This window comes from Protopterus annectens, chromosome 5.part0 (genome assembly GCF_019279795.1).
Source record: "Protopterus annectens isolate FY-2018-M chromosome 5.part0, PAN1.0, whole genome shotgun sequence".
Taxonomy (NCBI): domain Eukaryota; kingdom Metazoa; phylum Chordata; order Ceratodontiformes; family Protopteridae; genus Protopterus; species Protopterus annectens.
The window spans coordinates 45,361,479-45,376,357 of record NC_056735.1 but is presented as its reverse complement, the minus strand read 5'-3'; the positions used below and the strand labels follow the sequence as shown (position 1 = coordinate 45,376,357).

The window sequence follows — 14,879 nt, the reverse complement described above, 5'->3', positions numbered from 1 at the left end:
ACTTCCTTTGTAGATTTTGGTGGAAGTGTCTCTTGTGGTAGTTTCACACATCCTGCATAACTAGTGGCAACCCATTCCAAACTCCCCATCTATCTGCTACAGTTACAACAGATGCATTTGCCCTAAGGTGGTAGAGCATTTCCAGGACTTAATGGCTCAAGGCTTCTTGATTCCCACAGGTGTCTTGCTTACATATCATTCTGAGAAGTATTACTTTCCTTGCTAGGCTTCCAAGCCCTACCTGCTACAGAAGAAACCATCCATCCAGACAGTATGGCTGTGGTCTGCTACATCAACAAACAGAGTGCACCCACTGCTTCCCCTGTGTTGAAAGGTGTGAAGCCTTTTGGGCATCTAACCTTCAGGGTGTTGGTAGAACTTCCTCTTCTGCAAACCCCACTGGACATCAACACCCGTCTATGCAACAGGCTCCTCATCCATGTGAAGCAGAGTTCCACTCTAACCCAATTCAAATGCAACCTGGATAACTGGATGGGAAACCGGAAATTCATCCCTGGTTTGGCACCTGTCTCTCTAATAGACAGAGGTAACCTGCAAATGGTTAATCTCCTAGGCACATGCTTACACTCATCAAGGGTATCAGAACTTGTCAGAGGTTTGGGATGCATGGCTAGGCTTAAAAAGGCCCTTGTGGTCGTTAGACTAGTAAACACCTATGAACTTATGAACTATGAACTTGAGTTATTGGCATGACTTCTCCATTTCTCAACATAGAAACTCATCCGGGGTTTATACCACAGGTAATTGACATCTTTACTTAATTCCAGAAACCTTTTGCCCGAAAGACATACAAAGATAATTATAAATGGTTTACCATCTGGGCCACCCAGAAGGGAATAGAATCAAGGTAATCTGCCTTGGGAATAGTTTTGCGTTATTGACAGACCTATTTTACAAAGGCCCGAGTTAGACCCCAGCCAGGAAACCCGTTGTCACCTTGAGAGCTAAAGTTCAGCATAGAAGTACTCCCCAAAAATTCCTTTGGAACATGCAGCAAAAGCTGATTTCAGAATACTTGCACTGAAAAATGTTTCTGGTAGCTGTTGCTTTGACTGTAAGAGTTCTGGCATTTACAGGACTTGTTCATCAAACCACTTTACTTATAAACGACAGGATGATGATGATGAGGAGAGAGAGCTTTTATGGTGACAAGACCTGCGGAGACCAATCTGAACTAGTCCATAAATCTCCCAGTCTTCTTCCTAAAGTACCAAAACAAGCAAGACTGTCTTCTTCATTACTTGGTTGTCCATAGGATCCATTATTGGGAAGCAGGAGTTAAGAAAAAGTGACCAACCCTTTGTCATATCCACAAAAGGAAAGGGCCAGCATCTATCTAAGATTATCCTATTTAGATGACTATTATGCTACCTTAAGTGAGATTGCAGTCAGGTAATGACAGGTCACTGTATGAGAACAGTGGCCATATCCGCTGCCTTTTAATACATTGGGAGAAGATATTAGCACAGCAGGCACAAGATTCAGACTCCTTGTTTTTGGGAAAGGACTACAAATTGGCCATCGTTTCCAGATCAAGGCCTTCTTTCAGGACTGCTGTGGTCAAAGGGATGAAGATCGTTTACATCACTGTTCCAGTAGTCTTGACTACTAGGACTTCCAAGGCCCAAATGTCTACCTTGACTTCCAGAGAGCAGAACCCTTCTCCATTCAGGCATTGACAAAATCCTTTGTCAAGGATGTCATGACGTCTCCACTGTAAGACTGGTGATGTTCTTCATGTTTCACTGTTGCAGTCATCACATTTGGGTTATCTGCTTGCAGTAGCCCTCAGTCGGCCTAATTAACAAAGTCTTGGGTCCTGCGTCGGTTGCTGTCCCATCTTCCATGACGTCAGGTAGTCAGGGGTGTAAAGCATGCAGCCGATGCCATTACATCAGTCTTTCTTTCCATGCGGTGCCTGAAGCAGAAGCAGTTCACAAGTGCCAGTCGGCCGATTCCTGAAATTTTCTTTTTCGAATTTCAGAACCAAAGTCTTCAACTAAGCTAGGTACCCTGTTGGGGAAACTTTTTCTTGCTCTAAACCGATGTCAGTAAAAGTCAGTAATTGTATTTCTTGTGAAAAGCAAATACCTCATAAAGATTTTCATTCGTACTGTATTCCTTGCAGCGATGGTACTGTGGTAGTGTTGTTACCTCACAGCAAGAGGTTCTCCCGTTCGATTCTCGGCTGGGCTTGGGAGTGCCTTCTGTGTGGAGTCTGCATGTCCTTCCCGCGGTTGGGTAGCGTTCGAAAGACATGCGTGCGTAAATGGGCTTGCCTTCGTTGAAGGTTGGGCATTGAGCTGGCACCTCGGTGTTTCGAAAAATCTACTGCCAATCAGCGGACTGGAGTTCCGCTATGGCGACGCCTTACCAGGCAAAGCCAAAAGACAAACAACTATATTCCTTGCCTAGGCCGTGACCACGACTTACCTCGCTGTCTGTTTTGTGCCTTATTTAAACAATGAACTATTCGTCGTCTGTATATTTGCGCTTCTAAATATTTTGGTACTCAGTTTAATTATCCAGATACGGCTTCAGTAAGCCACCCGACTACCAACATCCCAAAAAAACGCAAAGATAGAGACAGAGACCGTATAGGTCCAAAGCTGCCGATGACACTTCTCCTAAGCTGGTCGCCAGTTCGCTGGTACTCAGTGAGGTGTTTTCACAGCCCCTGATACCTGCTACTTCAGATTCGCAGGCCTATACTGAAACCCATGCGGAGTCCGGTATTCCGCGAGATGCTTCAACTGTGGAACCTGCGGATGTCTCTACCTTGGATGGGTTCGGAGCCGCTGTGCAGGCACCGGCTTCTGAGGGTGTGTTCATGCCTACTGACTTGCATATTAAACCGACGCCATCATCTTCTTCAAGGCCTAAAACTCGATCCATGCCTAGAAAACCGACGCCTAGACCGCATGGTCAGGCCTCTATGCCGAAAAAACAGATAAGAATGGCTGAAGGCCTTGTTACTTTAATCAGGGGAAGCCAACCTTCCCCCTCTAAGAGACCTAGGACTGAGTTTGCTTATGATTCTTCTGATCAGGATTCTGAAATTTCTGCTGTTCTTCGTGTTTCACTGTTACAGTCATTACATTTGGGTAATCCTGCTGGCAGGTTGCCCTCAGTCGGCCTGAATTCCAAAGTCTTGGGTCCTGCGTCGGCTGCTGTCACCCCTTCCCTGATGTCAGGTCGTCAGGGGTATAAAAGAAGCAGCTGACACAATTTTGTTCAGTCTTTCTTGCCGCGCAGTGCCCGAAGCAGAAGCAGTTCGCAAGTGCCGGTAGGCCAACTCCTGAGATTTTCGTGTTCGAATTTCAGATCCAAAGTCTTCAATAAAGCTAAGTACCCCATTGGGGAAACTTTTTTCTTGCTCCAGACCATTGTCAGAAAAAGTAAATAATTGTATTTCTTGTGGAAAGCAAATACCTCATAAGGACTTCCATTCTTACTGTATTCCTTGCCTAGGCCCTGATCACAATGTTTCTGGTTGTCGGTTTTGTGCTAGATTTAACCAACGCACTATTAAGCGTCAGTATGATTTTGCTTTAAACTATTTTGGACGCCGGTTTAATTATCCAGAAATGTCGTCGGATAGCCATCCGACTACCGGAGTTCACAAAAAATGCAAAAAAAATGGAGAGAGATAAACAACCGAGGCCCAAAACAGACGACGAAGCTTCTCCTAAGCCAGTCGCCGGTTCTCAGTGAGGTGCCTCTCGGTGACGCCCGCTACTTTAGAGTCACAGGCCGCTACCGACTCCCACATGGAGTCTGCCATGCCACTGGAAACTCAAGGTATTGGAGCCTCGGATACTATTCCCTCAGATGGGTCCGGAGCCGCTGAGCAGACACCAGTTTCTGAGGGTGTATTCAGACCTAAACATCTTTACATTAAACCGACTTCAGCTTCAAAGGCAAAGACTAAAGCACCTTCTAAAGCAAAGAAACAAACTCAAGAGCCACGTGGACAGAACTCCATGCCCAAAAAACAGATGCTCAAAATGGCTGAAGACTTGATTACCTTGATCAGGGGTTCCCATCCCCCTCCTGATAAGAGGCCTAGGCAAGAGACTGACTATGAATCTTCAGATCAGGTTTCTATTTCTTCTGATTCCTCTTCTGATCAGGAATACTCTCTTCCCCCCTAAACCTGTGCATAACTAGCCCGATTGTTATTGTCCGGTCTATCCGTTCTTGAATCCGCACTTGTAATCGTCTTTTCTTTATAACCCTTCTCTATATTTTGGTTAACATCGCCCACTTTGTTTTTGTCCAAGGCTGCCTTGTCTTTATTACCTGTATTTGTATCAGGTGTTTGTTCAGAAATTATATTACCACCTGCAGCAGCAAGATTGGTTCTCAGTGTGTCAACAACCTTTTCCTGTACAATATAAGCCCGGTTGGCTTGGTATGCCATAATGTCTCTCTTCAGCTTCGAGTGTTTCCTTGACACTATTGTAGCCCTATGCCTGTCGGCCTTCGCCTCTACACTGTTGTATAGGATTAAAAAGTCTTTCAAACACTTATAGTTTTTAATTCGCTCATCTAGAGACTTGATGTTATCCTTTATTGTTGAAATTTCTTTTCGATAATACGCCATTAAAATGCGCATCATACTGAGACCTGTGTCATTGTATAATTCTATTAAGAGTTTACTAAGTTCATCTCCTGGTGCAACACAGTTCTGAAATTTAGCTGTACGCAAACCCTGAGGCACCACTTTCCTACTAATACACTCTTCAAAATATTGAATCTCCAAATCCAATGTCACATGTTTGAATACCAATCTTTCTAATTCATATATGGATTTTTTTACAGTTCATACTGTCCACGTAAATGTTTTCATTTAATAGATTACTTACATTGTCCTTGGAATTGGTGACTTCTATAGAAGAAAACTGGTTCTCTGTAGGCTTGCAAACATAATCCCAAATGCTCACTTCATTAGAGGAAATCGGCTCTTTAAAATTTGCGTTCGTTAATCCAAAATTACCAGCTGTAGTAGCGTCTCCGTCAACGTGATGAAGTGACGTCTGACCATTCTCTAATACGGAACCAACCATCTCTTGCTGCTGTTGCAGGGAAACACGATTATCCAAGTTTTCTTTAACTATCCTTACGATAGTGGTTATGAGTTCATCTTGATGAATAGATTTGGAGGGAACACTTGTACCACTCTCTGGAACTGGGTGGATAGACAAATTAAACAAGCTGTCTTGACTAGATGTTTCAGAAGCCATGGAAACACCCAAAACCAAGAAACCAATTAAAATGACAGTGAAACCAACTAACAAACAAAACTCAAAAAACAGTTCTCTGTGCAAATCCAATGACCACTTAGAAACAAATATTTTAGCGCTTTCATTCACTGACAATGACAATTGGGCTAGTTATGCACAGGTTGCTTCACATTCTCATCAAGGACATAATCAGGGTCCTTTTCCTTTGGACAAGTCACACAACAAACAGACTTAGAAGTGGTACAATACCACCCAACACAAGGGGAAGGGGAAAAATTACAACAAAAAAAAAAGTGGTAAACGAAGAACATGTGAAAGATTATTGTATTGATGTGATTAATTTGTCTGACATTTCTTTATCTAATGATTTAGAAAAAGTTTTAAAGAAAGGTTTTTCTTTTATACTTGCAAACAAAATGAACATAGGGAGACTTTTAATTGACTTCAGATTATATCTGAGGAAGTTAAATTAAAGTTACATCATGCAAGATGTTTTGAAAGAAACCACTGTTTTAAATGGATTTGTAGACAAGAACCCTAAAAAACCAAGTACTTTTAACCCTCCCCTTCATTCTACCCTTCAGGCTTTCCAGAATATATGTGAGGGAGAATTCAGGAAAATCAGCCATTATGGTTTTCCAGAAAATCTTACTAAAGAAGAAAAAACTGCATTAAATTACCTGTGTAGAAACTGTGAAATTAGGACTATGAAAGCAGATAAGTGTGGCAAAATTGTGGTTATGAACTCTAAGGATTATGATAGTCCTTTAAAAACAATGTTGGAAGATACTCAATGCAGGGGAAGTAGTGTAGTTACCAAAAAATTGATGTAGCACTTTTTGATATGTTCAGCCAAGGTGACTTGGACCATGAAAGTTATAACTATTTATTAGTGGAACATCCAAAAATGGCATCTTTTTTTGGTATTCCAAAAATTCAGATGAATCAAAAAAATCCACCTTTCAGACCTATAATTTCAGCCAAACATTCAAAAACAGAAGATATATCTGTCTGGCTGGATTATATTCTTAATCCTGTAGTTCAAAAATCTAAATTTTACTTAAGAGATTCATGGCATTTATTGGAGGTTCTAAGGAATTTATACATCTCATTGGGATCTATTAGTTTTGGTTCATTGGATGTCAGGTCTTTATACACCTCAATAAATCAGAAAGAAGGTGTTGAATATTTCAGAGAATATTTGACTGAACACACTAATTTTAATAGTATCAAGCTTAATACCATTTGTAGTGTAATGGAATTAGTTTTGGATAACAATTTCTTTAGATTCAATATTAACCTATACAAACAAACTTCTGGAGTTGCTATGGGGCAAGGGTGGCTCCAGCCTTTGCAAATCTGGTTATGGCCAACTGGGAGTTGAAGTTTTTAACTAGACATCCTAGTTATTCCAAAGTGCAGGCTTACTTACAGATACATTGATGGTTTGTTTTTTTCTATGGAAGGGTACACCTGATTAGTTTTCAAACATGGTAGAAGATCTAAATTCAACCAGTGATTTTTTAGAATTTAAAGTCAGTGGGTTTGGTGAAATTATCACTTATTTGGATTTACATATAAGTATTAACAAAGAAAAAAAACAGTTTCATCAGTAGGATTTACAGGAACCCAGTGTTTGCAGATCAATATTTACACAAGGACAGTTTACATCCACAGCATATGAAGAAGGGAGTTGTAAAGGGTCAAATCATACGACTAAGTAGATTAACTACGGATGATGACACATTTACTAGGGAAGTTTTATTCTTGAGAACACTATTTTTTTCTAGAGGTTATAGCATAGAATGGCTGAAGAAAATTGAAAAGGAAGTTATGGTGTTAAGAAAGGGAGTGGCTTCACCCATTTTATCCTCCAGTGACATTTTTGTAAGTCCAGTATTAGAAGTTTCTACCCCTTTTACTAATTACAATACTGCTTTTCCAATACCTATAGTAAATGAAATGTGGTTTATTAAGGAAATATAGAAAATAATTGGAAAATTCTATTAGGCAATAAAGAGTTAGTAGCCATAATAGGCAACAAACCTAAATTCACTTATAAGAGGGAATTTAACATTAAGTCCATGTTAGAATCCGGGACTAAGAAAGATATTAGCAGTATGAGATTAGGTAGCACTAAGAAGGGCACATTTGCCATGCAGACATTGCAAACAGTGTAGGTTTATCAGTAACAGTTCCTTTATTATTTTAGGTCACCTAAATTACACCTTATGGGCCAAGGATTATTACAATTGCAACACTGAATTTGTAGTTTACATTGCTAACTGTGTATCATGTGATCATTATTATATAGGGAAAACAATAACAGCGTTAAAACGCAGGATATATGAACACAATTTGGCTATTAAAAACAAAGACAAAACTAATTCTTTGGCAAAACATGCCTCCATTTGTCCTGATTTTAAAAGGTTTGATTGTTTTGTTCTGGAAAAGATGGAAAAGGGTATGTTTGTAGGTGATTTAAATAACATGTTAGAATGTAAAGAAACACTTTGGCAGTTATTTTTCGGGGTGAATAATGTACCAGGACTCAATGAGTCCATAAATCTTAAATGCTTTTTTACTAAATAGATAATTTTATATATTGATGTATGGTTATGCATATATATGTGTGTGTGTGTGTGTGTGTATATATATATATATATATATATATATATATATATATATATATATATATATATATATATATATATATATATATACACATGAATATTTGTGTTGTGTTTTGGAGCTTTTTAAATTAGTGATTGTTAGTTAATGAAGTCATTTCCTGTTAGTTTGAGTGACCTGATATAAAAGGAACTAAGGGTGAGAGAAACTTTTTTCTGAAGAAGTTCACGGAATAAACAGTGAATGAAGGCGCTAAAATATTTGTTTCTAAGTGGTCATTGGATTTGCACTGAGAACTGTTTTTTGAGTTTTATCTTGTTTTTTTCTTTTTCCTTTTAGCAGATATTCAGCTTAGGAGTCTCTTTGTAATTTTATTTAATAATGGCTCACAATATTGGTATTTTAACAGTAATCGTTGAAGGTTGTGCGTTAGGCCCGGCAAGCCAGCACGTAAAAATCTACTGCCAATCATTAGCGGACCAGAGTTCTGCTGTGGCGACCCCTAACCGGGAAAAGCCAAAAGACCCAACAACAACAGTAATTGGATCAGCTACTCAAAGAGTTAGAAATTCCATCCTTCCCTTCATTGCAGTGGCCATGTATGGACTGTGTTGAAGCATAGAGATTTAGAATATTTTTGAGACAGCATTTCAGGACAATATTTGGTATAGACCATTTGGACACCCATATTTCAAAGTCCAAACTTTAGATCCAGGTAGGACAGCAGAAGGAAGTGGAAAAGTATTTGCAACAGCTGTTTTCAAACTTGGGGTACCAGCCTGCAGTTTCACGGCTGTGTATGCTTCTGTAACTGGGCCAAGGTGCTTATTCTCTGCATAGTGGAACAGTGTATGCTTGTGATCCTGGTAGACTAATAGTGGAATTGTGTGTGCTTGTGATCCTGGTAGACTAATAGTGGAACCGTGTGTGCTTGTGATCCTGGTAGACTAATAGTGGAACAGTGTGTGTGCTTGTGGTCTTGGTAGACTAATAGTGGAACGGTGTGTGCTTGTGATCCTGGTAGACCAATAGTGGAACGGTGTGTGCTTGTGATCTTGGTAGACTAATAGTAGAACGGTGTGTGCTTGTGATCTTGGTAGACTAATAGCGGAATAGTGTGCATTTGTGATCTTGGTAGACTAATAGCGGAATAGTGTGTGCTTGTGATCCTGGTAGACTAATAGTGGAACGGTGTGTGCTTGTGATCCTGGTAGACTAATAGCTAGTGTGTGCTTGCGATCTTGGTAGACCACTACTTATCAAGTGGAACTGGGGAAAGAAGTGGGTGGAGTTAAAGGCAGCAAGCGTGAAAAGGTCTCAGTCTTTTGGTGTATGTTTTGTGTAAGTGCAATAACAACATGCCAAAAATGTTGTCCATCCTGTAGGTCTGTGATGCATGTTTATGTGCAGTAAGAATGGGGCAAACAATGCTGTTATCCTTTAAGTAGTTAATAAATATGTTTTTTGTACACTGAGAGTTCAGAATGTTCAGCTATAGTACTGCTTTTTGTCACAATGTACATTTCTCTGTGTGTTTACTGCACACAGTCTGTGAATGTTGGGTAGTCGGTTAAGCTGAGCGTGAAACTGAACAGTAATCATAGCTCTCGAATGTCCAGATTTTCACAGAATGCCCAGATTTTTCCGTCATGTATTTGATCTCCTTTTCATAAAATGTGTCTTTTGGTGGCAAATTATTGAGGATTAATGTCACTAAATAATGACATAAAATTGAGTTTCAGTCTCCATAGCCTTCAGAAAATGTATTTTAACTTGAATTCTGTTATTCTAGCAACTTTCTAAGTTTATAAGAGCAATATTTCAAATATGTTCCTGTTTTTAGGCCTTTGTCCAGATTTTTGTGCTAAGAGATTGAGAGGTATGATGGGTGCACTATCCTAGTACCCTTTAACACAGGAGCTCTGGAGCACCAGAGAACACTCACTTTCATTTGGGCTTTTGTTTTGTTGTTAAATGTGTGTGCAAACAATGCAAGTTGAGCATAGCATACAGCCACTTGATATTACATAAAATTAGAAAGTCATGATGGTCTTAAATGCTTTTATTTACTGGGGGTGCATGTACATTCTCTTCTGCTTCAGGATTATAGTGCATTGAGCCGCTGAAGACGCTGGCCTTCATATTTTACAGGCTGCACAGTTAATGAGTGAATTTATTTAGGGAAAAGATCCTTCTTAACCATTGTTTTCTTTGTTTAGTTCCAGAAAGTGGAGGACGGAGTAAACGGCTTTGTGTGGCCGAACGGCGGCAGCCCTACAGTGGTGCAGACTGGTGCTCTGGTGGTGAGACGGACGATGATGAGAACGACTATTTGAGTAAGTTCTTGACAGTTTCATTTGTTTTTGTTTGTGATCTTTACTCTTCAGTGTGTCTTGCAGTTGTCTGTCATGTGATGGACGTCTGCCAGAAGTTGAGATGGCATTAAAACAAATGTGAAGGTACTGGTCTACTTTGTTCTCATATCCCTAATCCACAAAATGTATTTCCTGGTATATATGAAAAGGAAACTGTTTCTTTAGCTACATAAAGGATTGCGCCACACATACTCGTAGAAAGTTATTTTGTACAAAAACAGATCACAAGCATTACTGACTTGATGTTCATCGTGTTTCACTGTTGCAGTCATTACAATTGGGTAAAGACACTGAAGTAAAACATACCTTTGCATTTTATAGCAAGCAACAAACCCTAAACAAACACACACTTGAACTATGAGCAGTATAAATATTAGCAGCTTACATGTGAGGGGATATGCCTGTAATCTGTATGCCACATACAAGGAGGTAAGGATTCCCATTCCTGAATAAGTTTTCAACATCCTGTAGTCATTATGTATGTATGTATGTATTTTTGCCAATTTTTCTTTTCTGCTGTCTGCCAACCATTGATTCCCTCTTGACCAGTTTACCCCTTCATTCCATCTTCATTGTGATAGAGGACAAGTTGAGAGATTTAGGCAGCCATCGGGGATTTTCTTATTTTTAGCCCTAACCCCATTGAGCATGCCCAGTAATATAGGTTCATAGGTTCATACTAGGCTATCTGCCCTAGGGCATTTATAAGCCTAGCCAGAGTGTGTGTGGCTTTCACCACCCCTTAGGATGAGAATACTATACCCATTAATTTGCTGTGCCTCTGTCCAGCAGTGATACAGAGATGATTCCCGGGGTAAACCTACGATCTCCCATCCACTCGTCAAGATTTCTCTTGAACAGAGTCAGTGAGGGGCTCTGCCTCACATGGACTGGGATTCTGTTCCATAGTGTAGGGAGTCTCTGGGTGATGAATCTGTCCCTCCAGCACATCCTATTTATATCCGTGTTGAGGTTTAAGTCTCTTGCTCTCGTGGCTCTGGTGGATTTGGATTTTTGAGGTGGAGCATGTCCATTAATTCGGGTTGGACATGGCCTTGTATGTCAGGCACAGATCACCTCTGAGCAGGCGGTATGCGACTGAATAGAGCTGGAGTTTCTTCAGTCGGGCATCGTATGACATATGTTTGAGCCCCTTTATCCTTTTGGTGAGGAACTTTTGGGGTCTTTCCAACTGCTGCAGGTGTCGGGTAAGGTACATTCGAATGGGGCGTTGTACTCAATCATTGGTCTGATAAGTGAAGAGTACAGGGGTACAATGACCTCTCCTGATCTGGATGTGAATCCCTTCATGATCAGGTGGGCAATGTAGAAGGTCTTCCTAACCACTTTGGCAATGTGAGTGTCAAAAGAGAGGTTACTGTCAACTTGGGTCCCCAGGTCCCTGATAACTTCTTCCGTGTTTAATGGATTACCACCTATGTGGTAATTAGGGGTTACCTTGTTTTTCCCAAAGGGTATGACTATACATTTTTTGGCATTTAGTGTAAGGCCATGGCTCTGGCACCAGTTATCCATTTCTATGAGACCTTTCTGGAGGATGTCTGTGTCTGATGGAGTGTCAATTATGGTGCCCAGTTTGCAGTCATCTGCAAATTTTGTCAACCACAATCCCCCTATGTTTGCCTGCACTTCAGAAAAATAAATGCCGAACAAGAGGGGGCCCAGGACTGAGCCCTGTGGGACACCGCTCGTGACCGGCTTAGAGTCTGACATGGCACCAGCAACTCTAACCCTGTGTGTTCTGTCCTTGAGCCAGTTTGCAACCCATCTTGTGACATATGGGTTTACATCTAAGCTGGTGAGCTTTTCTATGATGCCCGAGTGGGGTATTGTGTCGAATGCTTTTGCTAGGTCAAGGTAGGCTGTGTGAACTGCCTTACCCTCATCAATGGCCTTAGGATATGTCATTTTCATGTGGTCTTTTGCCACCATTGAAGACTGTACTAATGGCCCGTTTACCCCAGCATGCTTCTAACTCCTGTCCTCCTTTCCAGTTCCAGCAGGCACCCAAGCTGCAAGTCATACTCTGGTTGCCAGGATCATAGTTAGGGCTTTTTATCCTTGTATGTCTGGAGCTGGCTGTAGTTATTGCATTGATGGTGAACTAATCTGATGTGAAGGGAGACGCTGTCAGCCATTCACAAGAGTACATTTCTTTTTTGCCTAGCTTGGTTTTGCACGGAGAGCACAAAGGCTGAATTGAATTTGTGATCAAAATATTAGTCCACACTTTACCTAGGTGGATCGTGCCATATCTGGAAGGATAATGACCTTAGTATATGGGGTAGGCTGCATTTCAGTAGTACCGATATCGGTGTGCCTAAATACAGATCAGAGGAAACATTATAAAATTTCACTAAAATTACGAGGGACAAACAGGTGTACAGTAAAAGAGGTACTAGAAGCCATTATACACAGAAAGAGAAAGGAAGGAGGAACTAGTTGGAGTGTTAAAAGGAACAGTATGATAAGAAACTTCAAAAACCCTTTCCAGGCATTGACAATGTTAGTAATTAATATAGAGAGAATCTAGTGTTTTAAAATGCAGAAATCTGTTATAGTAAACCTTGATAAAGGTGTGTTATTATATTGTTGAAGCTTTATTGTTGTTCTGTAACCAATTACATTTAAATGTACAAGTAGTTGAGTAAGTGAGACTTGAAGTGAAGTATTATGTCTGCTCCACTGAATATCCTTGAGATTTGCTTGGACTGACCTCATAAATTTGAGTTTAATGTGTAATTTTCACAGGATAGCATTAGAAGCAGTGGACATTAGTTTTTTGAATTTTTTTTTTTTTATGATGGGGGAGACTGCTCGGAAGGCAGAAAAGGAACTTTGCAGTGAACCGTCACAGGGTATCAATACACACCAAGTTTGTCACTTTGCTGGTTGGGACCAGAGGCCCCCTACAGAATGGTATAACTGAATTTTGCTCCCCTGTATTTTCAGGGTTTATCTGATTGGAATGAAATTACATCTTGCCTTACTTATGATACTGTAAGTTGTACACTAAATGTAAAGTTCTGGATTTATAAGTATGGAAGACCATGACGAAGCATTAGATGCAAGAGTTCAAGAATCGTTGAGTATTTGTAATGAGGTTTCTTTTTATTCACCTGGATGTTTTATGATGGAGTGTTTGTGCTCTCAGTATTTGTGAGGACAAGTTCAAGTTTGCAGCAATTCTTAAATGATGATTGTATTGTCATGCTAAGTTTTAAGAAGTTAAACATGATGCAGCTACCACATCACACTTTCATCTTGTATTTTTTTAAATCATAAGTAAATGTGCACCTGGATTGCACGCTTGTTTTTCTTTACTTTTTCTTTACAATGTAATCATGTTTAAATCTTAGTACAACTGGAATGCATGTTTGTTTTTCTTTATCATATAACTAAGTTTAAGTGGTGGTTTTAAAAAAAAAAAAGGCTCAGATCAGTAAAGTGTTGTGGTGATCTTTGTGGAGTGATTAGACATACCTTTTAGAAATATGTTGGTTACAGAATGTGATGTTCTTCGTGTTTCACTGTTGCAGTCATTACATTTGGGTAATCTGCTGACAGGTTGCCCTCAGTCGGCCTGAATTCCAAAGTCTTGGGTCCTGCGTTGGTTGCTGTCTTCTCTTCCATGACGTCAGGTCATCAGGGGTATAAAACATGCAACCGACACCATGTTTTATTGCAAAAGCAAGTACTCTCTCTTTTAAGCTTAAAGACTATTCAAACTGTACCAGAAGAGGAAAAGGGACAAGGTTTCTACTCAGAACTTTTCCTGGTACCCAGAAAAGACAACTCATGGCGTCCTGTCCTGGACCTTTCTATCCTAAACACCTTTTTGGCGATCCCAAAATTCAAGATGCTAACTCTTCACCAGTTGCATCCTATGCTAGGCAAGGATGCCTGGTTGGCAACACTGGATTTAAAGGAAGCCTACCTGCACATCCCAATCAGGGAATCTTGCAGAAGATACCTACGCTTCAAAGCAGGCTGCATGCACTGTCAGTTCCCTGCACTGCCCTTTGGCTTATCTACTGCACCCAGGGTATTCACAAAGTGCCTAGCTCCAGTCATTGCATTTTTCAGGCAAAGAAATATTCAAATATACTCATACCTGGACGATTGTCTAATTCAGGCAGAAAGCCAGGACTTACTTTTGAATCATCTGGCATTTGTACAAAGGTGCTGACTTGTCTGGTGTACACCAAAAATGAAAAGAAATCGCGTCTTGTACCCTGTCAACAAATTATATTCCTGGGAGCAAGCTTGAACACAACTTCCCAGATGGCTTTCCTCATGCCAGAGAAACAAATTTATTTGACAACTTACTTCAAACTAATGGCCACAAAAACCCTGCTATCTGCAAGGCAAATACTGCAAGCCTTGGGGTTCATGGCCTCCTGCATTCTACTAATTCCATATGCAAGACTGCATATGAGGAAACTACAATGGTATCTAAAAAGCCTATGGTGTCAACATTGCACCTGCATATCAATTAAAAAGAAATGTTAGCTGTACAGAATGCTCTGACAGCCTTCAAGGACCACATTCTTCCAGGACAATTAATGGTAAAGACGGACAACAC

The 14,879-nt window shown here is 40.4% G+C and overlaps 1 protein-coding gene across 4 annotated transcripts in view; it reads left to right on the top strand.

Annotated features, from left to right (window-relative positions):
• BCL9 (BCL9 transcription coactivator) overlaps positions 1-14,879 on the top strand; it is a 1,690,791-nt gene that overhangs the window by 1,468,132 nt on the left and 207,780 nt on the right. For all 4 annotated transcript variants that reach the window (XM_044072112.1, XM_044072109.1, XM_044072110.1 and 1 more), the window contains one exon: positions 10,118-10,234. In XM_044072112.1, coding sequence (XP_043928047.1) covers positions 10,118-10,234 — 117 coding nt within the window. The remainder of the gene's footprint in view (positions 1-10,117; positions 10,235-14,879) is intronic.